A 25827-nucleotide genomic window follows, 5' to 3' on the forward strand; every position below is an offset into this window, starting at 1 on the left:
AATAAAATAAAAAGGACTGCAGGGGTGGCTTAGCGGTTAAGGCGTTTGCCTGCAAAGCCAAAGGACCCAGGTTCAATTCCCTAGGACCCACGTTAGCCAGATGCACAAGGGGGTGCACACATCTGGAGTTCATTTGCAGTGGCTGGAGGCCCTAGGGTGCCCATTCTCTCCCTCTCTCCCTCTTTCTCTGTCAAATAAATAATAAAAATTTTAAAAAATAAAGAAATTATAAGGGGAACTGGAGAGATGGCTCAGTGGTTAAAGGCGCTTGCTTGCCAACCCTGACAACCTGTTTTTGGAGTCTCTGGTATCCATGTAAAGCCAGATGCATAAAGCAACACATTGTTCTGGAGTTCAGAGTTCCTTTGCAGTGGCAGGAAGCCCTGGTGCCTCCCTCTCTCAAATAAATAAAATACTTTTTTAAGTTAAAAGAGGAAGGCTGGGGAAATGGCCCAGCAGGCAAGAACGCTTGCTGCACAAGCAGGAGGACCTGAGTTCAATCCCCAGAACCCACATCCAAAGCCAGACCTTGGGGCCGGGCGTGGTGGCGCACGCCTTTAATCCCAGCACTTGGAAGGCAGAGGTAGGAGGACCGCTGTAAGTTCGAGGCCACCCTGAGGCTCAGTGAATTTCAGGTCAGCCTGAGCTAGAGTGAGACCCTAGATCAGAAAAACAAAACAAAAAAGAAAGAAAGAAAGAAAGAGAAAAAGTAAGGCCAGACACTGTGCTGGAGAGATGGCTCAGCATTTAAGGTGCTTGCCTGCAAAACCTAATGACTGGGGTTCAGTTCCTTAGTATCCACATAAAGCCAGATGCACAAAGCAGTGCCTGCATCTGTTTGTTTGTAATGGCTACAGGCGCTGGCGTAGTCATTTTCTTTCTCTCCCCCCTTGCAAATAATAAAATATTTTTTAATTAAAAATATTTTTAAAAATATTTTATTATTTATTGATTGATTGATTTGACAGAGAAAGGGGGAGAGAGAGAGAGAGAATGGGTGCATCAGGGCCTCCAGCAAATGAACTCAAGACGCATGTGCCCCCTTGTGCATCTGGCTAACGTGGCTCCCGGGGAATTGAACCTGGGTCCTTTGGCTTTGCAGGCAAATGCCTTAACCGCCAAGCCATCCTCCAGCCCTGAAATATTTTTTAAAAAGTCCATGGCTGTTAGTGCTGATCACCCCAAACCTGGAGTGGAGACAGAGCGTTGCTGGGGATTCCTTGTCGGTCAGTCTAACTGAAAACTGATGAGCTCCAGGTTCAGCAAGAGACGGTGTGCAAGAAGAGATGGATGACGGATCTTCTGGTCCCCCATGCGCATGCAGGATAAGCACATTTACACACACCCCAAAGAAAAGTTACAGGGAGCCAGGAGTGGTGGTGCACACCTTTAATCCCAGCACTCGAGAGGCAGAGGTAGGAGGACAGGTGTGAGTTTGAGGCCACCCTGAGACTACAGAGTGAATTCCAGGTCAGCCTGGGCTAGAGTGAGACCCTACCTCGGAAACAAACAAACAAACAAAAAAAAAAAAAAACAGGCGTGGTGGCACAGCCTTTACTCTTAGCACTGAGGAGGCAGAGAGAGGAGGATCACCGTGAGTTCCAGGCCAGTCTGAGTCTACAGAGTGAATTCTGGGTCAGCCTGGGCTAGAGTAAGACCCTACCTCAAAAAACAAAAAAAAAAAGAAAGAAATTAAAAAAAAAAAACTTTAAAAAACCATTTGGCGGGGCTGGGGGGAGGAGGCTGGAGAAATGGCTTAGTGGTTATGGCACTTGCCTGCAAAGCCAAATGACCCAGGTTCAATTCCAGGACCCACATAGGCCAGATGCATAAGGGTATGCACGCATCTGCAATTCGTTTGCAGTGGCTGGAGGCCCTGGAGCACCCATTCTCTCTCACTCTCTCTCCCTGCCCATTTCTCTCTATCTCTCTCACACAAATAAAAACAAAATGTTTTTGTTTTGGTTAAGTTTAAAAACATAGGGAAAGAAGCTGGGCATCCCACATGCACAGGCTGCTTACACAGTTGGCATCTCCCCACCGTGGATTGCTGTACACCTTCCCTTTCTTCCAAAAACAAGCGCTCACGGATCTGAACTGAGGCTGGGGAGGTGGTTCTGGCTAAAGTGCTGGCTGTGCAAGTGTGCGGACCTGAGTTCGAATCCTTAACGCCCAGATAAGCCCTGAGCATGGCAGCAGCCCTCCTGTAATCCCAGCACTTGAAAGGCAGAGAGAGGGCAAGCTGGCCAGATAGTCCGGCTGACTCGGCAAGCTCAGGCGAGACAGCCCGTGCAGGTCGCGGAGGCGGAGAGCATGTGAGAAAGACGCCTGACATCAACTGCTGCCTTCCACACGCACCTGCAAACACGTGTACCCGCGCACGTGAAAACACGCGCATGCGCACGCACTCACGGGGCGGGCGGGGGAGAGCTGCGGAAGGTAGTTGACACAAAGCTGGGCTACAGTCTGGGCTCTGTGGCTCTCTGAGGGAGCAGAGCAGCAGTTGCTGCCCCGCAGCACCCACTCTTATTGGCTGAATTATGAGTGAGTATTAACACCTTCCTCCCAGAGGGAGGTGAGTGAGGCACGGGCAGCTCGTTGCTGGCACACGAGGTCTCCGTTGTATCTGATTGCTCCTGCAACCTGGCACTGAAGCTACAAGGGTTTCTCCATGCCACCCAGGTCTCTACTTACACAATGCTGCCTCCCGCATGCAGCCCACCATGGCTGCTTCTGGGGTAGTAATCTCTCCTGTTACACTACACTCCAGTCTCTGCTCTTCCTGCCCTGTCTCCATAACAGCGGGAAAAGTGGCATCGTCTCATGGCTACACTTGTGTCTTTTCATGATGAAACATCAAAAGGGGAAATAAAGGCAGACATGGTGGTGCACTCCTCTAACCCCCAATCTCTAGAGGCTGACATAGGAGGATCAAAAGCTTCAGGCCAGGCCGGGTTATATATCTACTGTCTCAAACAAAACACAAATATAACACAGTAAAACATTTGTCTAGAATCCCCCAGTGAGGGGCTGGGGGCGGGGCTCAGTGGTAGAGCTCCTGCCTAGAATCCCCCAGTGAGGGGCTGGGGGCGTGGCTCAGTGGTAGAGCTCCTGCCTAGAATCCCCCAGTGAGGGGCTGGGGGTGTGGCTCAGTGGTAGAGCTCCTGCCTAGAATCCCCCAGTGAGGGGCTGGGGGTGTGGCTCAGTGGTAGAGCTCCTGCCTAGAATCCCCCAGTGAGGGGCTGGGGTTGGGGCTCAGTGGTAGAGCTCCTGCCTAGAATCCCCCAGTGAGAGGCTGGGGGCGTGGCTCAGTGGTAGAGCTCCTGCCTAGAATCCCCCAGTGAGGGGCTGGGGTGTGACTCAGTGGTAGAGCTCCTGCCTAGAATCCCCCAGTGAGGGGCTGGGGTGTGGCTCAGTGGTAGAGCTCCTACCTAGAATCCCCCAGTGAGGGGCCGGGGGTGTGGCTCAGTGATAGAGCTCCTGCCTAGAATCCCCAGTGAGAGGCTGGGGACATGGCTCAGTGGTAGAGCTCCTGCCTAGAATCCCCCAGTGAGGGGCCGGGGGTGTGGCTCAGTGATAGAGCTCCTGCCTAGAATCCCCCAGTGAGGGGCCGGGGGTGTGGCTCAGTGATAGAGCTCCTGCCTAGAATCCCCAGTGAGAGGCTGGGGACATGGCTCAGTGGTAGAGCTCCTGCCTAGAATCCCCCAGTGAGGGCTGGGGTAGAGCACTTAGATGGTATATGGGAAGTTTTCAGTTTCATCCCAGTCCCTCAAATTCAAATTCAAACAGACAGACAGAAATGGGTGGGGATTGAGTGGGCAGAATGAGCCCAGGCGTACAGTCTGGTGGCTCCGATGTGCGATCAGGGTGTCTTTTCATCTTGCCCCTGCTCTGTCTCCCTCCCCCCAGCACAGGCCACCATGGGCTCTGTTGGAAGCCAGCGTCTCAAGGAGCCCGGTGTGGTGGCCACCCCAGACCGGAGTGTGGGGGCAAGTTCCAGCTTCGACAACTTCCAGCTGGAGGCCACAGCAGATGCGGTTCAGGACCAGGGTGTCATGGTCAGGCGTGTCCCCACATTCACAGACTCCGGTGAGCATGGGTGTGAGGGAGGGAGGTGCTCTCTCCAGGGCAAGGATTGGCGATGTGCCCCCCACACACACTCACTCGTCAGTCCTCAGGACAGCGGGAGCCTCAGGTTGTCACAGACCCAGTGGGCATGGGTCATGCCTGGTGTAGTCACAGTGCCCCAAGGGGGTGGACCGGCGTGGGGGGCGTTCTGCCCTGTGGCCACCTGCATTCGCAGGTCAAGGCTGGAGACCTCCCTCTCTGCATTTGTTCTGCAGAGCGAGGCATGACTTCAGTGCAGAACAGACAGGAGTGAAGCTTTGACGTGAAGTTCAAAGAGCTGCTTTTTAGTCGTACCGTGTGACCTAGGGCACGGAGCTGAACCTCCCTGAAACTCTGTCCTCAAACTGAGACATGTCGGTCCAACTGACTGTGAGAGTGGACTTGCTGAGCAAGTCTGATGTTGGACAGGTCTTGGTTCAAAGCATGCCTGCCATCCCTCGCCTGCTGGGGGGCCCTTGGGTGTGCCTGGGGAGCAGCGCAGGTGCCGGCCTCAATGTGGCTGCAGCAGAATTAATTCAGCGTCCCTTCTTAGCACTGTCCCTGGGCCTCAAGAGCCACCTGTACGTGGTAGCACTCTGGGGGGGGGCCTGTTGTTTTTGTTAGCACCACTTCCGGCTCACAAGTGCGGCTGCTGTCTGGACCTCTCGTGGCACCTGAGCAGTGGAAGCTCTGCTGAGAAGAGCCGCTGCCCCAGGGCGAAGGGACAGAGCCGGTCAGGGGCCAGGTCCCCCCCCAGGGAAGACGGTAGAGATCACAGATGGCCCTGGCAGGCATCATGAAAGCAGATGGCTCTGGCGACAGTGGACTTGGTGATCAAGGCTGGGTCAGTCAGGGTTCAGAGAGCGAGACAGGGAGGGAGGGGCAAGAGAAGAAGATGAGGAGGGTGAAGAAAGAAGGAAGGGAGATGGGGAGGACAAATCATAGGTGATGGATGGGCAGATGGATAGATTGATAGACAGACAGACAGTGGTGGCTCACACTTGTTATCCCAGAACTCGGAAGGCAAAGGCAGGACAGGCCAGCCTGGGCTACATCATGAGACCCTGTTTCAAACAAATCAATGCCAAATAAATGATAGATACTTTATAGATGGATAGATGACAGGTGGGGGGGGAGAGAAAGAAATAGGGGAGGTGAATGAGCACATGATGAGGTAGACAAACAGATAGATGGGTAGATGGATGGAAAGATAAAAGGAAGGATGGATGGGTGGCTAAACAGATAGCTGGCTGATTGCATAGTAGGTGATGGCCAGCTGGCTTGGTCAGTGATGGCTGGTTGGATGCACAGACCTGGGTAGATGGTAACATAGTTGTGGATGTGGCACAGATACATGCATGTAGCTAGATGTGGCGTACGAAACTGGCCTTCTGAAATGGGGGCTGGTGAAGCCAGTTTCTTAGTACACTGTGTGTCACTACAACAAAATATCTGAGGCCAGGCACCCTATAAGGAAAAGAGGCCACAGTGCTGGAGATTCGAGAGCTAGGCACCAAGCCAGGCGTGGTGGCGCACGCCTTTTATCCCAGCACTCGGGAGGCAGAGGTAGGAGGAGCGCTGTGAGTTCGAGGCCACCCTGAGAGTATGTAGTGAATTCCAGGTCAGCCTGAGCTGGAGTGAGACCCTACCTCAAAAAGAAAATAAAAATAAAGAGAGCTTGGCACCAGTATCTGCCTGGCTTTGGTGAGGTGCTCCTGGCAGATGGCACCACAATGGTAGGCACCTGAGTGGCTGTCACACAGGGAGACAGGAAGCAGGAGAGAGTCAGGAGAGGCACCAGGCTCACTTAGAACCCACCTTCTCAGACCCTCACGAGTGACAGCCCACTCCGCGGGTGACACTTCGACCTGTCCCAAAGACCTGATCGTGTCCCACCATACCTCATCAACGTCGCCACGCTCAGGACCAAGTGTCCAGCACGTGAACCCTTGGGGCACGTACCACGCACACCTGGCCACGACAGCAGCAGGAAGGAAGGTCACAGTGTGAGAACAGCCACCCACCCCCCGTTACGCACACACACACAGGCATGAGCTGTTTGCCGTCTGAGACCTAAAACCCTCACCTGGTTAATCCAAGCCCACCCTGCATCATTTTCCGTTAGGCAAACTCAAAGGTCACTATCAAGAGGCTCATCAAAAAATAATTTAATTTAATTAAAAAAAAAAGAGGGGCCAGGCATGGTGGTGCATGCCTTTAATCCCAGCACTCAGGAGGCAGAGGTAAGAGGATCACTGTGAGTTCGAGGCCACTCTGAGACTACATAGTGAATTCCAGGTCAGCCTGGACTAGAGTAAAACCTTACCTCAAGAAGAAAAAAATAAATAAATAAATAAAAGGAGGGACTGGAGAGATGGTTTAGCAGTTAAGGTACCTGCCTGTGAAGCCTAAGGACCCATGTTCGACTCTCCAGGTCCCATGTAAGCTAGATGTACAAGGCTGACGCAAGCTCACAAGGTCACACGTGCACCCAAGGGAACACAGGCATCTGGAGTCCGGTTGCAGTGACTTGAGGGCCTGGCGCGCCAGTTCTCTCTCTAGCTCTTACTCTCTCGCATTAAAAAAATAAGTAAAAGAGCCCTCACCCAGCATCCTTTTCCTTTGGGCGAACTCAAAGGCCACTATTGGTTCTGTGGAACTATCCCCAGCCACAGCCAGGCGAGTGTTTAATGGGACAGTTGAGGGTTGTGTCTCAACCTGCTGAGCTGGACCCGTCAGAGTCTATGCCTTGCTCACTCAACTGCCATGTACATCTCCCTAAACTGCCAAAGTCATTCTGTTCACCTCTGTGACCCCAAACCACATCAGCCCTTTCTTTTTTTCCTTTAATCCATTGTCTTTTTATAAATTTTATTTTATTTTATTTATTCTCAAGCAGAGAGAGAGAGAGAGGAGACAGAGAGAGAATGGGCACACCACGGCTGCCAGCCACTGCAAACAAACTCCATATGCATGTACCACCTTGTGCATCTGGCTTATGTGGGTCCTGGGGAATCAAACCTGGCTCCTTTGGCTTGGCAGGCGAGCGCCTTAACCACTAATCCATCTCTCCAACCCCACATCAGCTCTTTCTCTGGAGGATGATGCCTTGTCTTCAGGAAATGTTCACATTGCTTCTTCTGTGTTCTGTTATGATCATGAATGCATGTTAGGGATAAGGACAGATGAATGTCAGTTAAAAAAAAAATACAAGGCCGGGCATGGTGGCGCATGCCTTTAATCCCAGCACTCGGGAGGCAGAGGTAGGAGGATTGCCATGAGTTCAAGGCCACCCTGAGACTACAGAGTTAATTCCAGGTCAGCCTGGACCAGAGTGAGACCCTACCTCAAAAAACAACAAAAAAAAAAATACAGTTATTCCAGGCATGGTGGTACATGCCTTTAATCCCAGCAGAGGTAGGAGGATCGCCGTGAGTTCAAGGTTACCCTGAGTTGCAGTCCAGTTCGCATTGCTGGTAGAAATCACCCAACCAAGAGCAGCTTCTGGGAAAAAGAGATTTATTTTGGCTTACAGGCTCGAGGGGAAGCTCCACAATGGCAGGGGAAAACGATGGCATGAGCAGAGGGTGGACATCACCCCCTGGCCAACATAAGGTGGGACACAGCAACAGGAGGGTGTGCCAAACACTGGCAAGGGGAAACTGGCTTTAATACCCATAAGCCCGCCCCCAACAATACACTGCCTCCAAGAGGTATTAATTCCCAAATATCCATCAGCTGGGAACCTAGTATTCAGAACACCTAAGTTCATGGGGGACACCTGAATCAAACCACCACACCCTGGTTACATAGTGAATTTCAGGTCAGCCTGGGCTAGATCAAGACCCTACCTCAAAAAGAAAAAAAAATTATACACACACACACACACACACACACACACACACACACACACACACACACAGACATGTTCATATCAAAGTCCAGAAGAAACAGAATGATCAGCCCTTGGTTCTGTCTGTGACCTGCCATGTGACCATAGCATGTGTTCATTTTACTTTATTTGTTTTGTTTGCATCTGTGTATGTGTGTGCAAGTGCCACATGCATGTAGAGGTCAGAGGTTGACGTGGGAGATTGTCCTCACTCACTCTCCACCTTTTTCCTTGAGACAGGGTTTCCTTGAACCTGGAGCTCATGGATTCATCCAGATCAGTTAGCCAGCAAGCCCAGGGATCCCCCTCCCTCTGCCTCTGCCTCCCCAGTGCTAGGATTTAAGATGTGTTCTACCACACTCAAATTCTACATAGGTGCTGAGGATCTGAACTCAGGTCCTCGTGCTTGCAGAGCCCACTAAGCCATCTCCCCAGCCCTTATTTTCTTTTAATCTATCTACATCTATTTTTGTATTTGTTTGTTTATTTCGAGGTAGGGTCTCACTCTGGTCCAGGCTGACCTGGAATTCACTATGTAGTCTCAGGGTGGCCTCAAACTCACTGCTATCCTCCTACCTCTGCCTTCCAAGTGCTGGGATTAAAGGCGTGCACCACCACGCCTGGCTTATCTATATCTATTCATGTGTGTGTATGCTATGTACACGTGTGCATGAGTTCCTATGCATGTAGACGTGTGTATGTACATGTTTGTGAGTATGTGTGAAAGCCAGAGATTAACAATGAGTGCTTTCCTTAATCACTCTCCCACTTTTATTAACATTTTTAAATTTAATTTAATTTATTTATTTGCAAGCAGAGAGAATGGGCACACCAGGGCCTCCAGCCATTGCAAACGAACTCCAGAGACGCATGTACCCATTGTGCATCTGGCTTACGTGGGTTCTGGGGAATCGAACCTGGGTCTTTTGGCTTTGCAGGCAAGTGCCCTAACTACTAAGCCATCTCTCCAGCCCTTAACTTTTTTTTTTTTTTTTTTTTTGAGACAGGGCCTCTCACTGACCCCAGAGTTCACCAATTTGGCTAAACTAGCTCGCCTGCAAGTCTTAGGGATCCTCCTTGTCGCTGCCTGTCCAGCACTGTGCTAATAGGAACACGCCACCACGCCTGGCTTTACATGGGCGCTGGGATCCCAACTCGGGCCCTCGTGCTTGTGCACTTGACCAACGTGGCCATCTCCACAGCCCTGTTCACCTGTCTGTCTATATATATCTATGCATCCATCCATCCACCCATCCACCCAGGCTGGCCTCAGCCTCACTTGACCAACGTGGCCATCTCCACAGCCCTGCTCACCTGTCTGTCTATATATATCTACGCATCCATCCATCCACCCATCCATCCACCCAGGCTGGCCTCAGCCTCACTGCACAGGCAGCAATGACCTTAAACTTCTGATCCCCCTGCCTCCAAGTACCGGGGTTACCGATGTGCACCACCACATCTGCCTCCATGGAGCATGCACTTACAACGGCAGCCTTGGTCACACGTCTTGGTTCTCTTTGCTGCCCACACCTTCAGGCTCATGGCTCTGTGCTCGGGCCGTTGGCGAGTCTACTTGAGTGAGGTTCCTGGAGCCTTCCATCAGCTTTAGTACCCGGAACAAACCAACCCTGAAAGGGCCTGAGACCTGCTGTACGCCAGGCGTGTACTGTCTCCCCCTCATGGGCAGCAGCAGCTCACCTGGCGTCCTGTGCGTGGTCAGGGTTAACACCTCAGCCGTGAGGGGGTCTTCATGTGTTTGCTTGCTTGGAGACAGGGTCTGGTGATACCACCCTGGCCCGGAACTCCCTATGTAAACCAGGCCGGCCTTGAACTCAGAGATCCAACTTCTTTTGCCTCCCAAATTCTGGGTTTATAGACTTGAGTCACCAAACATGGCTCTGTTGATTCAGGGCCACAGGAGCCAGAGGGACAAGAGTTCATTTCTGAGGCTGGAGAGATGGCTTAACGGTTAAGCACTTGCCTGTGAAGCCTAAGGACCCCGGTTTGAGGCTCGATTCCCCAGGTCCCACGTTAGCCAGATGCACAAGGGGGCGCACGCATCTGGAGTTCGTTTGCAGTGGCTGGAGGCCCTGGCGCGCCCATTCTCTCTCTCTCTATCTGCCTCTTTCTCTCTCTGTCTGTCGCTCTCAAATAAATAAATAAATAAATAAATATAAACAAATTTTTAAAAAAGAGTTCATTTCTGGGGCAATGAATTATTGAGGTAAAAGCTAAGGTCCCTAGATCAGAGGACAAAGATGTAGCTCAGTTGGTAAAGTGCTTGCCTAGCATGAACGAAGCCATGGGATCAATTCCCGGCCCAGCATTAAACTGGGTGTGGTAGAATTTGCTTATAATCCCAGCATTAGGAGATGGAGGCAGGGAGATTAGGAGTTCAGGGTCATTCTCAATACATAGGCTGTGCTAAGGGGAGAGACCCTTTCTCAAAAAGAAAAATAAATGAGGCTGGGCGTGGTGGCACATGTCTTTAATCCCAGCACTCGGGAGGCAGAGGTAGGAGGGTCACTGAGTTGGAAGTCAGAGTGAGTTCTAGGTCAGCCTGGGTTAGAGTTTAAACCTTAAATGTGATAGCACAAGCCCAAATCACAGCACTAGGGAGAAAAAGACAGGAGGCTCCCTGGGGCTCCCTGGCCAGCTAGTCTAGCCTAATTGGTGATCTCTAGACCAGTGAGATACCCTGTGTCAAAAAAGGTGAGCAGAGCTGAAAAGGTGGCTCAGCAGTTAAAGGCGCCTGCCAGCCTGGGTTCAATTCCTCAGTACCCATGAAGAACCAGGTGCACAAAGTGGCCCATGCATCAAGAGTTCATTTGCAGTGGCAGGAGGCCCTGGTGTGCCCATGCTCATATTCAGTCTCTCCCCCCCCTCTTTCTTTCCCTCTCTCTCTCTCAAATAAATTGAAAGCACAACAGGCGACAAAATCCTAGGTGAGATGTGAGGTAGTCCCGTAGCCTTCACACCCAAATCCACACATGCACTCAGACAGCAGATCAGAACCTGGCGTCACGGGTCGGAAGTGAGCATTTTGCCAGCAGTTCACTAAAACCAGCCCCGAGAGGGACCCTTCCCATGACTGCCCTGTTTTGTTTTGTTTTAATTTATTATTTATTTGGAAGGAAGAGAGAGAAAGAGAGAAACTATGAATGGGTGCTCTGAGGCCTCCTGCCACTGCAAACTAACTCCAGATGCATGTGCCACTTTGGGCATATGGCTTTATGTGGGTCCTGGGGAAGTGAGCCCAGGCTATCAGGCTTTGCAGGCCAGCACTTTAACGGCTGAGCCATCTCCCAGTCGCCACCCCTCATTCTCATTGCGGCTCACTGCCCCATTCACCAGCCTGGCTGGTCCGAGAACTTCCAGGAAATCCTACCGCCTCGTGGGCACACTGGGACTGCAGGCATCCGTCAAAGCTTCCCGCTCTTCTGTGGGTGTCTTACCCACGGAGCCTTCTCCCCGCTCCCTCCATCCTGGTTGTTGGACCCAGAATCACTCTTGGAGAGACAGCCACCCACCCACTCTGGACACTGCATTAGAGCATGAAGTGTCCCCAGAGGACCTCACCCGCCCTACAAGGCCATGGCTGCCAGCTGACCCATTGCAGAGTCTCCAAGAGGCCACCCCCCTGATGAATGCGTCCAGCTCACATGAACATGATATAGGGGTTTGTGGTGGCCTCTTGGTGGACGTAGTGGTGATGGGTACTGGATATGGTGATTGGCGCTCAGGTTGGTGGGCCAGACGTTTGGTGTTTTACTTTTTTTGTTGTTGTTGTTTATTTTTATTTATTTATTTAAGAGCAATAGACAGAGAGAGAAAGGCAGATAGAGAGAGAGAATGGGCGCACCAGGGCCTCCAGCCACTGCAAACAAACTCCAGACACATGTGCTCCCAGTGCATCTGGCTTACGTGGGTCCTAGGGAACCGAGCCTTGAACCGGGGTCCTTAGGCTTCACAGGCAAGTGCTTAACCGCTAAGCCATCTCTCCAGCCTTGTTTAGTGGCTTTTGATAATGTCTGTGTTGATGGTGACATGGGCATATGGGACCCTGATGATGGGCAGTGGCCACAGTGGCGGACAGTAGTCCTGGTGCTGCGACCTTAGCCCGTGTGGGCCTGCTATGCGTCCTCTGGTGTCTCCCGGTTTAGTGGCAGAGGAGCCGGTGCCCGACGACCGCTACCATGCCATCTACTTCGCCATGCTGCTGGCTGGCGTGGGCTTCCTGCTTCCCTACAACAGTTTCATCACCGACGTGGACTACCTCCACCACAAATATCCAGGTGGGTCTCTGCTGCCCACGTGGCCCTCAGTGCGGGGCCGAGGACTTTTCAGGAATCTCAAAAATTCAGGTCCCCGTTGGGGAATGTGGCCCTGGTCCTCCTGAGAAAGGACTGATGTGGTTTGTGGGTGTCACAGACAGGTTCACATTGCTGGCAGAAATCACCCTGCCAAGACCAGCTTGTGGAAAAAAAAAAAAAAAAGGTTTATTTTGGCTTACAGGCTCGAGGGGAAGCTCCATGATGGCAGGGAAAATGATGGCATGAGCAGAGGGTGGACATCACCCCCTGGCCAACGTAAGGTGGACAACAGGAACAGGAGAGTGTGCCAAACACTGGCATGGGGAAACTGGGTATAACACCCATAAGCCCGCCCCCAACAATACACTCCCTCCAGGAGGCGTTAATTCCCAAATCTCCATCAGCTGGGAACCTAGCATTCAGAACCCCTAAGTTTATGGGGGAGCCCTGAATCAAGCCACCACAGTGGACAGAGATGAATTGCAGTGATGCACAGGGGTCGCAGGACATCCGCATGGTCTTTATCTAAGGAGACGCGCGTGGGAGCTGGCTGTGACTGGTCCCTTCCCGGGCCCTCGGTATGAAATCTCAGCTCCCCCATGAACTGCTGAGTGCCCTCTGGGCACCCCCTCTGGGCAGTCAGCTGCCTGGGGAGAGTAGAGGGGGTGCCTTCAGGGGTGGCTGCATTGGCTGGGGTCCCCCTCTCAGCGTCTCCGTCCGTCCCCTTCTCAGGGACCTCCATCGTGTTTGATATGAGCCTCACCTACATCTTGGTGGCCCTGGCGGCCGTGCTTCTGAACAACGTCGTCGTGGAGAGACTCAGCCTACACGCCAGGATCAGCACGGGTACGTACGCAGGCCGTCCCAGTGCCACAGCCCCCGGCCCGGCACTGCTCCTCCCTTGCCCCCTTCTCTCTCATGGAAACGTCAAGGCTACGTTCAGATGGCACCCCTCCAGGAATGTCTCCCCGAGTCTCCCATCTTCCCAGATAAGGCAACAGGCAATGCTTGAGGCCTGGATCCTGGGGATGGGGGGGGGGACAGGCATGAGGTGAGGGCCACCCACCCAGCTGACCTGCTGCCCCTGACCGTCTCTGGGCTCCCCGCAGGCTACCTCCTCGCCTTGGGCCCCCTGCTCCTGGTCAGTGTCTGTGACGTGTGGTTGCAACTGTTCTCTCACGACCAGGCTTATGCCATCAACTTGGCCGCCGTGGGCACCGTGGCCTTCGGCTGCACAGGTAGGAAGTGGGCCTGGATGGGTGGGCTGTGCGGCGAACCCCCTGACCAGCAGGAGAAGAACGACCAGCAAACGAAGATCCTTCTTGATCACACTTTATTGGAGAGCCTCTTGGTTAACAGGAAAGCTGATGGCGAGGGGCGAGGGGCGCAGGAGTGTAGCTGCTTTTATAGGGCAGAATACTACGGGGCGCCTGCTGATTGGCTGCCATAGGCTCACCCGCCCAACAGGAGCCACGGGATAGGCTCGGGACAAGGTGCTGCCCAAATAAGGAATTGTTTACCTCAAGACTGGCAGGAAGCCAGCGCCATTTTGTAATGGCGTCTGCATTGGCTCCCTGCAGGGCTGAGCTGAGCCCGAGTTCTCTGTGGTTCTGTTTGGTACAGATGACCCAGCCTGAGGGCGGAGCATGTCTCCGTGGCCACACCTCCACACACACATGCACACCCACCACGCATGTACACGCACTCGCACCTCATGCTGCAAACCTCAGGCTACCCTGAGATTACCCCAGGTGACAGGCTTTGGGGCAGCCCTCTGCTTCTGTGATTTAAACTAGCTTTCAGAGATCGTCCTGTCCTGTTACCATGTCACTATAAAAGCGTTAAGCTTTTTTCCTGCTTTCTTTGTTTTTTGTTTTTTTTTATGTTTTATTTTGACTTATTTATTTATTTATTTGAGAAAGAGAGGGAGGAAGAGAGAAAGCGGCAGAGAGAGAATGGGCACATCACGGCCTCCAGCCACTGCAAACGAACTCCAGATGCATGCACCACCTTATGCATCTGGCTTACACGGGTCCTGCGGAGTTGAACCTGGGTCCTTTGGCTTTACAGGCAAGTGCCTTAATCACTAAGCCATCTCTCCAGCCCTTATTTTTGTTTTCTTGAGCCCAGGCTAACCTGGAATTCACTATGTAGTCTCAAGGTGGCCTCGAATTCATGGCGATCCTCCTGCCTCTGTCTCCCCAAGTGCCAGGATTAAAAGTGTGTGGCACTGTGCCCAGCCTTTTTTTTTTTTTTTCTCCTTTTTTCTTGAGACAAAGTCTCGCTCTAGCTCACACTGACCTGAAACTCACTCTGTAGCTCAGGCTGGCCTTGAACTCACGGTGATCTTCCTACCTCAATGTCCTGAGTTCTGGAATTAAAAGCACGAGGTGGGGCTGGAAAGATGACTCAGCGGTTAAAGGCACTTGCTTGCAAAACCTGATGATCTTGGTTTGATTCCTCAGTACCCATATATAATCAGTTGCACAAAGTGGCACATGCGCCTGGAGTTTGCAGTGGCAGGAGGCCCTGGCATACCCATGTCAGCTCTCTTAAGTAAATAAATAATTTTGAAAAAAACTAGAAGCATAGGGGCTGACAAGATGGTTTAACAGTTAAGGCACTTGCTTGCAAAGCCTAAAAAACCTGGGTTTGGTTACCCAGTTCCCATGTAAAAGCCAGGTGCACAAAGGGGTGCATGCATCTGGAATCCAGCAGCTAAAGGCCCTGGAGTGCCCATTCTCTCTGTGTCTCTCTCTTCTCTCCCTCCCCCCCCCACCCCGCCAACTCTCTGTCTGCTTGCAAATTAAAAGATAAAAGATTCTTGCCAGGCATAGTAGTGCATGCCTTTAATCCCAGCACTTGTGAGGCAGAGGTAGGAGGATCACCGTGAGTTCGAGGCCACCATGAGACTCCATAGTGAATTCTAGGTCAGCCTGGGCTAAAGTGAGATCCTACCTCGAAAACAAAAAAAAAAAGATAAAAGATTCTAATAAATAAAATCATGAGCCAGCATGCTCTGGCTGACCTGGAATTAACTCTGTATTTTCTGGGTGGCCTCAAACTCACGGGAATACTCCTACCTCTGCCTCCCAAGTGCTGGGATTAAAGGCATGTGCCACCATGACCGGCATCTTTTTTCTTTTTGTTTTTTAAAGACGGGCTCACTGTGTAGCCCAGGCTGGCCGGGAATTTACAATCCTCTTGCCTCGGCCTCCTGAGTGCTGGGATTACAGGTGTGTTTCCCCATACCTGGTTTATTCTGAACTTTTCTTTTGGGAGGGGGTTGTCTTTGAGGTAGGGTCTCGCTCTAGCCCAGGCTGACCTGGAATTCACTCTTGTAGTTCAAGGCTGGCCTTGGACTCACAGCGATCCTCCTACCTCTGCCTCCCAAGTGCCAAGATTAAATGTGTGCACCACTGTGCCCAGCTTTCTTAACTTCTTTTTATTTTATTTATTTGAGAGGGAGGGAGAGAGAGAGAGAGAGAGAGAGAGAGAGAGAGAGAGAGAGAGAATGAGAATGAGTGCACCTGGGCCATCAGCCATTAAAACGAGCTCCATACACATGCGCCAGTTTATGCATCTGGCTTATGTAGGTCCTGGAAAATCAAACCTGGGCCCTTTGTCTTTGCAGGCGAGCATCTTAACCGCTAAGCCATCTCTCCGGCTTTTAACTTCTTATTAAAAAAACACAGGTGTAGTGGCACATACCTTTAATCCTAGCACAAGAGGTAGGAGGATCGCTGTGAGTTGCAGGACACCCTGAGACTACATAGTGAATTCCAGGTCAGCCTGGGCTAGAGTGAGAACCTACCTCGAAAATCAGGAAAAAATTAGGAAAAAAAAAAAAATCAAGCCATGGTGGGTGTGGTGGTGCACACCTTTAGTCCCAGCACTCTGGAGACAGAGGTAGAAGGATGACTGAGTTTGAGGCCACCTGAGACTACATAGTGAATTCCAGGTCAGCCTGGGCTGGAGCAAGACCCTACCTCAAAGCCCTCCCCCCAAAAATCAAACCTATAGAAAGATTGCAGAAATAACATAACGAGGTCCTTATGTACCTTCTCTGTCTAGGTATGCACAAAAATTTCCCTAAAAATGTGTAAAAGACTGCAAGGGTTAGGGGTGTGGCTCCGTGGTAGAGTGCTTGTTTAGCATAGACAGGTTCCTGGTTCTGTCCCCAGCATTGCAAATACATTATAAATAAATGAAATCTCCATCACCTTTATTGCCTAAACACCAATACTTAAGGGTAGATATTCTCGATATTTCTTTTTTCCTTTTTTTGTTTTTGTTTTTCGAGGTAGGGTCTCTCATTCTGGCCCAGGCTGACCTGGAATTCACTATATAGTCTCAGGGTGGCCTCAAACTCATGGCAATCCTCCTACCTCTGCCTCCCAAGTGTTGGGATTAAAGACGTGTGCCACCACACCCGGCTATTTCTTCCTTTTAAAAATATTTATTTTATTTATTTACTTGAGAGAGAGAGAGAATAGGTATGCCAGGGCCTTTAGGCCACTGCAAACAAACTCCAGATACATGTGCCACCTTGTGCATCTGACTTTACATGGTATTCGAACCTGGGTCCTTTGGCTTTGCAGGCAAACACCTCAACCACTGAGCCATCTCTCCAGCCCCTAGATATTTCTTCTATAACCACATCACAGTTACCAAAATCCATGCTGATATAATCCTATTATATAAGCTACAGTGTTTACTTCAACTTCACCTACTCGGGGCTAGGGATAAACAGCTAGTGTCTGAGTTCAGATCTCCAAGATGCACTCTAAGCCTGATGCTGTAATCCCAGGGTGCCTACGGCAAGAAGTGGAGTGGAGAAAAGAGAATCCTCTGGAAGTTTGTGGCCCGGCTAGTCTGGTAGATGCAACAGTGAACAATAAACCCTGCCTGAAACATACTGGGAAGTGAGGACATACCTGAGGCTGTCTTGTGGCATCTGTATGTGCACTGGAGCCCGTCCCTTCCCACACTCACACATGAACATCCCCCCCCACAAAAAAAAAAAAGCAGAAAAAAGTCAGGCTGGAGTGATGGCTTAGCGGTTAAGGCACTTGCCTGCACAGCCAAAGGATCCCAGTTCAATTATCCAGGACCCACATAACCCAGATGCACGCATCTGGAGTTCATTCGCAGTGGATAGAGGCCCTGGTGTGCCCATTCTCTCCCTCTCTGTCTGCCTCTTTCTCCCTCTCAAATAAATAAATAAATAAATTTTTAAAAAAGAAAGAAAAGAAAAAAGTCACCAATTTTCATTTGTAGGATCACACATACCCTTCATGCAATTGTCAACATCTTTTCATGTCTTTCATATTTTGGAGACAGGGTCTCCTGCAGCCCTGGTTGACTTCAGACTCTGTGTGGCACAGGATGACCTTGAACTGCTGATCCTCTTGCCCCTGTCTCCCGATTGCTGCTAGGACTCTAGCTGTGCACCCCCACACCTGGTTGTCCCATGCTCTTAAAGTAGGTCCAACCCCATCAGAAGTGGGGCGCTCTGTCCATATGGCTAGTCAGGAACACACGTTGACAGTTGTCTCTCCCCCCATCACGGGCGGAAGATGGGCAAACCAGAATCTGCGTGAGTTTGCCTCTCCTCTTCCAGAAATGAAGCGTCCTGTCCCCATTCTATCAGCAGAGCTCGCCAGTGACCCTGGCCCTAAGGACGAGGAAACGGGCGTGCTGTGTGCACTGTTTGGGGCAGCACTGTTTCTTCCTTGTGCTGCCACATGATCCCTCAAAACCTAGCTGCCGTTAGGTTGCTAACATCCCTTTATGAACCCTTGTCTGCTAATGCAATCCCCGATGTCCCCACTTTTTTTTCTGCCATGACCAGCGACAAATGGTGTCTCACTGTTTCCCCCCTCCTCTCTCTTAAGTGCAGCAATCTAGCTTCTATGGGTACACGGGACTGCTGCCCAAGAGATACACACAGGGAGTGATGACAGGGGAAAGTGAGTATTGAGACCCCCAAAAGGGTGCCCAGCTGGGGACCCTCCCACAGTGTGTGTGGGATGGGAAGGAGGGTTCACCAGCTCTGGGCATGTTGGGTTGGGGATGATGACCCCCAGCTGGGAGGGACACATGCTCACGTGTGTGTCATGATTCTAAGCTGTTCCTTTGGGGGTGTGAGGAGCACGTGTGATGGGAGTGTCGCCTGCCCTTGTGCCTGTAGGCGGGTGCATGCTCTGCTCTTGTGTGTGTGTTGGGGTGACCCTGCTCCTGATGCCAGGTGCCACCAGCACCAAGTTCTCCTTGGAGCCCTGGGTCCACCCACCCCCCCATTCCTGCTTGGCATCCCCAATTCTCAAACATGTCGCCCAAGCCACTTCCCAGTTGTTCTGTTTGGTAAACATTACCCCTTGCTGAAGCCAGGCATGTACCCAGTGCCCAGTCCTCAGAGTCATGTAGACTGCTCCTCCAGGTAGACCCTTCTTCACTCCGGGGTCTGGACCATGTGGCCAGCTTTCTCTGGTCCTGCCACTCCCCTCCCTTAGGCAGGCCAGGCATCAACCCTGTGCTTGGAAGTACCTTTCCCTGCATGGTCTGGTCTTCCTTCTGCTGTGCCACAGGGTCACAGTCGAGCAGGAAGCTGAGTCTGGCACGACACTGCCCAGGGGCTGCTCTTTGCTTCTCCCCTTTGGCAGCAGCATGGTGTAGTCCTCCATTATGTCTAAGGTTGACCAGATGTCCCTAGAGCTTCGGGCCATATCACTAAGAGCCCTGGTTTATGGAAGGTGGCTGGGTGCTTGGGTTGTTGCAAGCTAGTAGATTGAATGGTGGGCTGTGCGAGGCTGGGCAGCGGTGATGGTGCTGGTGAATTGATGGGGGTGAGGTGGGTTATACAGCCAAGGACCCCTCCACAAAGACCTGCTCAGCCCTGCCCACCCTGGAGAGCTTTTGTGGCCACTGATAAGCCTTGCTTCACATTTGGCCCAGTGGGCAACCACCCCCTCCCCCGCTTCCCCTGAACCTGTGGCTCTAGGTCAGTGGCTTGTCTGCCTTCAAGCCCGGGAAGGCAAGGCCCTGTGTTGTCCTCATGGGGTCCTGGGGCAGGACAAAACAGGGCACCCAGCGGGAGCTGAGTGACACATTCTGGGGTACATGAGAAGGCAGCGAAGTGGGATGAGTCTGTGGGAGTGTACCCAGCCCCTGGAGCCAGTTCTTGGGGTGGGTGGGTGGGGGGTAGCTGGGGATGGTTGGATGGACAGATAGGGAGCCTGGAATTGGGGGACAGTGGAACTAGACTCAGCTGGGCTGGGGGGGCACAGTAAGTGGTTGGCTGGCTAGGATAGAGCTAGGGCAGGAGTGGGAGAGAGGCCAGTGGACGTGGTGGAGTGAGTGGGGCTCACTGGGGCAGGAGCGGTGGGCAGCAGTGGATGGCGCAGAGTGGCCCTCGCTGGGGTGGGGCTGAGGCCATAGCTGGGTGGATGGCGGTCCCTGGCCTGACTCTGGTCACGCGCACACACACACGCACACACGCACACCTGCCTCTCCGTCGCAGGCACGGCTGGGGTGATGATCTCTCTGAGCCGCATCCTCACCAAGCTGCTGCTGCCGGACGAACGCGCCAGCACGCTCATCTTCTTCCTGGTCTCCGTGGGCCTGGAGCTGCTGTGCTTCCTCCTGCACCTGCTGGTGCGGCGCAGCCGCTTCGTGCTCTACTACACCACGCGGCCACGCGACAGCCGCCCGGGCCACACCGGCTACCGCGTGCACCACGATGTCACCACCGGGGACGTCCGCTTCGTAAGTGTGGCCTGATCTCTGTGTCCCCTTCCCGCCCCCACGCCCCACGTGAGTCTCCCTCCCGAGCTCCTCACGGTCCCTCCATCCCCCCAACCTCGTCCCTGGTCCCCACCCCACCCCGCCCCCCCCCCCCGGGTCTTGGGACTGCTTCTGTGGCCCAAGGGACTCCCCGGAACCACTGGCCTTTCATGGCACTGTGCTTGTGTGGTCTGCAGCCTCCATGAGCTGGGGCATCTCACATCTTGGCCCGAGGCTCGCGCTCTCTAGTTTCTATCGACTTGGGGTGTGCATGGTCTGTCTGCTGTGACACCCCACATATGGTAGGGTGACATTCACACCCTCTTGGGAGAGTAGAAATCAGGAGTCCTTCCTGCTGGCTCAGCCCCTCGCACCTCCGTAACCTAGAGGCAGAACCTCTCAGGAGGGAAACCAAGGTTGACTACTACCCTGGACTGTGGCTGTGGCCAAAAAGAGGAACCCTCCCCCCCCGGGGTGTGGCAGGATCCCCAGAGCCCCTTGGGGGGAGGCCTCAGTCAGCCAGTACATGTTTGTACTCAAAAGAAGACAGACAGACAGCAACTTCTGCGCTGCGCTCTCTCCCACCGCAGCTTAGCGGCGCCTCTCCACGGGGGTCCACAGCACAGACAACCCCTGGCCCACCTGGGGGTGGCCTTCATACCACTCCCTGAGTGAGCAGAGGCAGGTTGGGTAAGCCAGCTTGCGATCCTGGGGTGCCCTCTGGCGGCCACAGCTCTGCATTGCTCCCTAGAGCTCAAAGCTCGCAGGTGAAGACCCTCAAACCGGGTGGAAGATCGCAGGGTAGGGGAGCCGTCGCCCCTGGGGTCAGGTGTGTGAGTGTCCTTGTCCACGTGGAAGCAAGATTTTCATGAGACAGATTCTGTGACCCAGAAGTCTGAAATATCTCAACAAGGAAGAGAACGCCTGCATACAGTAGACGATGATCGGATGCACGCCTGAGTGCCTCCCATGTGTCTCTTCTTCCAGGAGCACCACACCCCGGCCCTAGCCAGCGGCGGGTCCCCGAAGGACAGCCCAGCACACGAGGTGACCGGCGGCGGCGGCGGGGCTTACGTGCGCTTTGATGTGCCTCGGCCTCAAGTCAAGCGAAGCTGGCCTACCTTCAGAGGTGAGCGAAAGGCCTCGGGTGGCCCATCCGCCCACGCAGTTTTGGCAGGCCGAAGGCCACTCCGTGGGCGCTAATCTCTGAGCCCCTTCACGTCCCCCAGCCTTGCTGTTACAGCGCTACGTGGTGGCGCGGGTCATCTGGGCCGACATGCTGTCCATCGCCGTCACGTACTTCATCACACTGTGCCTCTTCCCCGGCCTGGAATCCGAGATCCGCCACTGTGTGCTGGGCGAGTGGCTGCCCATCCTGGTCATGGCTGTGTTCAACCTGTCGGACTTCGTGGGCAAGGTGGGCGGCCCGGTGCCATGGGTTTCGGGAGGGGTGTCCCTGTGACAGCATCTCCAGGCTGAGGTCGAATGTGGGTCTCGTCTGGAAAGGGTGTCAGCAATACAGGGTCAAAGTCCCTAGCACTGTCTGGTGGGTGGCACCCGCGGGGTCCTGAGGAATGGCTTTCCGGCATCGTCTGCCTCTCTGGCTGGGCCCAGCCCGCGTCCTCCTGCCTCATCGTCACTACTTAGCGGGTCCCTGGGTGATTCTGTGAGGGTGACATGGGTGCAGGCTGCTGGAGAGAAGGAAGGGTCCAGAAGTGACTCAGAGACACAGACAGATCCACACCTGCAGGTGAAGTCAGCAGTCAGAGCCGGAGAAGACAGCCTCTCTCTCTGGGGAATTCACACCTAGGATCCCCCAGTGAGGGGCTGGGGTGTGGCTCAGTGGCAGAGCTCCTGCCTAGAATCCCCCAGTGAGGGGCTGGGGGTGTGGCTCAGTGGTAGAGCTCCTGCCTAGAATCCCCCAGTGAGGGGCTGGGGGTGTGGCTCAGTGGTAGAGCTTCTGCCTAGAATCCCCCAGTGAGGGGCTGGGGTGTGGCTCAGTGGTAGAGCTCCTGCTTTGAATCCCCCAGTGAGGGGTGGGGTGTGGCTCAGTGGTAGAGCTTCTGCCTAGAATCCCCCAGTGAGGGGCTGGGGGCGTGGCTCAGTGGTAGAGCTCCTGCCTAGAATCCCCCAGTGAGGGGCTGGGGGTGTGGCTCAGTGGTAGAGCTTCTGCCTAGAATCCCCCAGTGAGGGGCTGGGGTGTGGCTCAGTGGTAGAGCTCCTGCTTTGAATCCCCCAGTGAGGGGTGGGGTGTGGCTCAGTGGTAGAGCTTCTGCCTAGAATCCCCCAGTGAGGGGCTGGGGGCGTGGCTCAGTGGTAGAGCTCCTGCCTAGAATCCCCCAGTGAGGGGCTGGGGGTGTGGCTCAGTGGTAGAGCTTCTGCCTAGAATCCCCCAGTGAGGGGCTGGGGTGTGGCTCAGTGGTAGAGCTCCTGCTTTGAATCCCCCAGTGAGGGGTGGGGTGTGGCTCAGTGGTAGAGCTTCTGCCTAGAATCCCCCAGTGAGGGGCTGGGGGCGTGGCTCAGTGGTAGAGCTCCTGCCTAGAATCCCCCAGTGGGGGGCGGGGGCGTGGCTCAGTGGTAGAGCTCCTGCCTAGAATTCCCAGTGAGGGGGCTGGGGACATGGCTCAATGGTAGAGCTCCTGCCTAGAATCCCCCAGTGAGGGGCTGGGGTGTGGCTCAGTGGTAGAGCTCCTGCCTAGAATCCCCCAGTGAGGGGCGGGGGACGTGGCTCAGTGGTAGAGCTCCAGCCTAGAATCCCCCAGTGAGGGGCTGGGGGCGTGGCTCAGTGGTAGAGCTCCTGCCTAGGATCCCCCAGTGAGGGGCTGGGGGCGTGGCTCAGTGGTAGAGCTCCTGCCTATCATTCACAAGCCCTGGCTTCCATCAGCAGCACTGGAAAAAGAATAGACATGGGATTTGGTGGATTTTCAGAGTAAACTGGAGGGAGCCGGGATCAAAGGCTGAGCTGTACAGAACTAAGACTGTCTGGGTAGGTGCCGCACAGGCCATGGTGGAGAGGTGGTCTGGGCACTGGGTGGGTGACCCACACTGCCCTCCCTGCAGATCCTGGCAGCTCTGCCTGTGGACTGGCGGGGCACCCACCTGCTCGCCTGCTCGAGCCTGCGCGTCATCTTCATCCCCCTCTTCATCCTGTGCGTCTACCCCAGCGGCAGGCCCGCCCTCCGCCACCCTGCCTGGCCCTGCATCTTCTCGCTGCTGATGGGCATCAGCAATGGCTACTTTGGCAGCGTGCCCATGATCCTGGCGGCTGGCAAAGTGAGCCCCAAGCAGCGTGAGCTTGCAGGTAAGATGGCTGCCCCGGGGCGCGGCTTGGGCTCAGCGCCCCAGTAAGGAGGGAAGTGAGGCCAAGGGGCAAAGTTCATCTGCTCGCACAGCTCCAGTCACAGGGACCGTGTAGAGCTGGGGACATCTCCTAGTCGTTTCGTTCATTCCGCTGTGCTCAGTGGCAGCATGCCTGCCTAGAATCCCTCTGTGAGGGTCTGGGCGCATGGCTCAGAGGGAAAGAAACATGCACAAGGATATGGGTTGAATCCTTAGAACAGGGAAGAAAAAAAAACGCAAAAAAGAGCTGGGCGTGGTGCACACCTTTGATCCCAGCCCTCTGGAGAGGGAGGTAGGAGGATCACTGAGTTTGAGGACAGTCTGAACTACAGGGTGAGTTCCAGGCCAGTTGTGGGCTGACTGAAACCCTTGCTTTAAAAAAAAAAAAAAAACATATTGGGTGTGGTGGCGCCCCCTTTAATCCGAGCACCCAGCAGACAAGAGGTAAGAGTTTCTGAGAGTTCCAGGGCACACTGAGACTACATAGTGAATCCCAGGTCAGCCTGGCCTACAGCAAGACCCTACCTCAAAAAAGAAAGGGGGGATAGAAGAATATGCAAGACCTGGGGCTTCCCAGATTCCCCGAGAGGGGTCAGCAGGTCCCCACGAGGGGCAGGCTCACACTGTGCAACTGGCAGTGGTGAGCCCAGTGGCTCAGGTCTGTCTTGTCCTCAGGGAACACCATGACCGTGTCCTACATGTCCGGACTGACGCTGGGCTCTGCCGTGGCCTACTGTACTTACAGCCTCACGCGTGACGCCCACAGCAGCTGCTTCCAACCAGCGACTGCCAACGGCTCCATCTCCATCGGCCCCTGAGCACAGCCCGCCTGGCAGGCCCGGCCCTGCCTACTGCCTAGGGAGGGCTGCTTGGGCTGGTCACCTCAAAGCCTGAGGCCCCCCTCCCGCCCCTCGCCTCAGTGCCTGAGGGGGCCCCCTCCCCGGCCTCCTCCTAAGCCACTAACGCCACCTCGATCCAGCTGCCCACTGCAGCTGGAACGTGTCTCCACCACCCAGGGCTCTCCTGAGCTTTGTGCTAGCGTCTGGTCACACACCCACACTTTACCTCCCATCTGTGTTCAGGGGCCCTAGCACTAGCCAGGCCAATGTGGTGGGGGGGGGGGGGCGGAATCAAAGCCAGAATGGTAGGTCCCCTTGCCGGTGGCCCCACGGTAGTCTCTGCTTCAACAGCCCCATAGTCCTCATGAGTGCTGATGCCCCTATTCAGGGCAGGGTACTCCCTCCTTGTAGACATGAGAGGCCTTGGAATAGAGGGGCAGTCCCCAGCCTCACTCCCCTAAGACCTTTGTTCTCTCCCACCTAACACTCATTCCAGAAGACTCACAGCTCTCCGTCTTCATCAGCCTCCCAGTGGCCACAGCAGTGGAGCTGGCCAGGATGCACCCGCCCCAAACAGGATCTCTCCCCCCACGCACACCCTCCCCAGAGCATAGGCCAGGGGCCAAGCCTGGTGAGTCCTAATCCCCCCCAACATGCCTCCCTAGCTTCTCTCAATCTATCCTATAACACAGGGATAGCTGAATTTGCTCTTGGCCCAGCCTTTAACCCTCTATCCCCTGCCCACTGAGGCTCTAGGGGCTGGTCTCTAGAGCCCACGCAAGTAGCAAGGGGCTGAGTCACCAGACTGCTAAATTGGCTCGGGAGCCACCTGTCAAAGACAAGTTGTCCACAGGAAGGGGTTACCTGCCGTTCCACACTCCTGGCCTCCGCTGTGACCACCCTGTGCCCACCATCTGCTATGTCCTGTCCACCTGTGTGCGCCCTCTACCACACTGGCCATTAAAGATGATGGCAGAGACTGCCTGCCGTTGGCTCCCAAGAGGTGTCTGTCGTGGGGAGGGCTGGTCGGGGCTGCCCCCTGGCCACTGGGGTTGCGGGGTGGAGCTCTGGTAGAACCAGCCCACCCCGGAGCACTGGGGTGTTTGTGGTTCCGCCCGCCTTCGGCCCGGTTGTTTCTAAGGCTGATGTCTGAGCCCTGACCATGTCACAGAAGGACTGAACAGCTGGGGTCTGTACCAAGCTAGGTACCTGTTTTTCCATGAGGACCCAGAAAATCTGGCCTTTAGGAAGAAAAAGGTCAGAGGGCAGGCAGGTTGGTCTCCACCTTCCCTCTTTCTGGCCTGGAATTGGAGCCTTGTGGGTTCAGGGCCCAGCTCTGTTGCTGATTGTGTCATTTGGGAACAAGGAATGGGGCTGCATGTGGACACTGGCCTCCACGTCCCATTCGGGTAGGCATCTCCCTATGGGCAGCCAAGGTAGCCAGCACCAGCGATGGTGATGCTAGAGACGGCCACCAGAGGGCGCCAGAGTCCCACTCGTCCTATGCCTCTGGGTTTGGAGGCGCCCACCCACCATGTTAACTTTTTCT

At 54.0% G+C, this 25827-nt stretch overlaps 1 protein-coding gene across 3 annotated transcripts in view; it reads left to right on the forward strand.

Annotated features, from left to right (window-relative positions):
* The window catches only part of Slc29a4 (solute carrier family 29 member 4), a 51965-nt gene extending 26687 nt beyond the window's left edge, over window positions 1-25278 (forward strand). For 2 of the 3 annotated variants that reach the window (XM_045144710.1, XM_045144711.1), the window contains exons 2-11: window positions 3910-4089; window positions 12166-12297; window positions 13048-13161; window positions 13425-13553; window positions 18213-18287; window positions 19838-20082; window positions 21088-21229; window positions 21330-21517; window positions 23161-23401; window positions 24115-25278. In XM_045144710.1, coding sequence (XP_045000645.1) covers window positions 3910-4089; window positions 12166-12297; window positions 13048-13161; window positions 13425-13553; window positions 18213-18287; window positions 19838-20082; window positions 21088-21229; window positions 21330-21517; window positions 23161-23401; window positions 24115-24257 — 1589 coding nt within the window. In that variant the 3' untranslated portion in view covers window positions 24258-25278. The remainder of the gene's footprint in view (window positions 1-3909; window positions 4090-12165; window positions 12298-13047; window positions 13162-13424; window positions 13554-18212; window positions 18288-19837; window positions 20083-21087; window positions 21230-21329; window positions 21518-23160; window positions 23402-24114) is intronic. The other variant, XM_045144712.1, reaches the window with a different exon arrangement.
* The last annotated feature ends 549 nt before the right edge of the window (window positions 25279-25827 follow it).

Source organism: Jaculus jaculus, chromosome 2, assembly GCF_020740685.1.
Source record: "Jaculus jaculus isolate mJacJac1 chromosome 2, mJacJac1.mat.Y.cur, whole genome shotgun sequence".
In the NCBI taxonomy this organism is placed as follows: Eukaryota; Metazoa; Chordata; class Mammalia; order Rodentia; family Dipodidae; genus Jaculus; species Jaculus jaculus.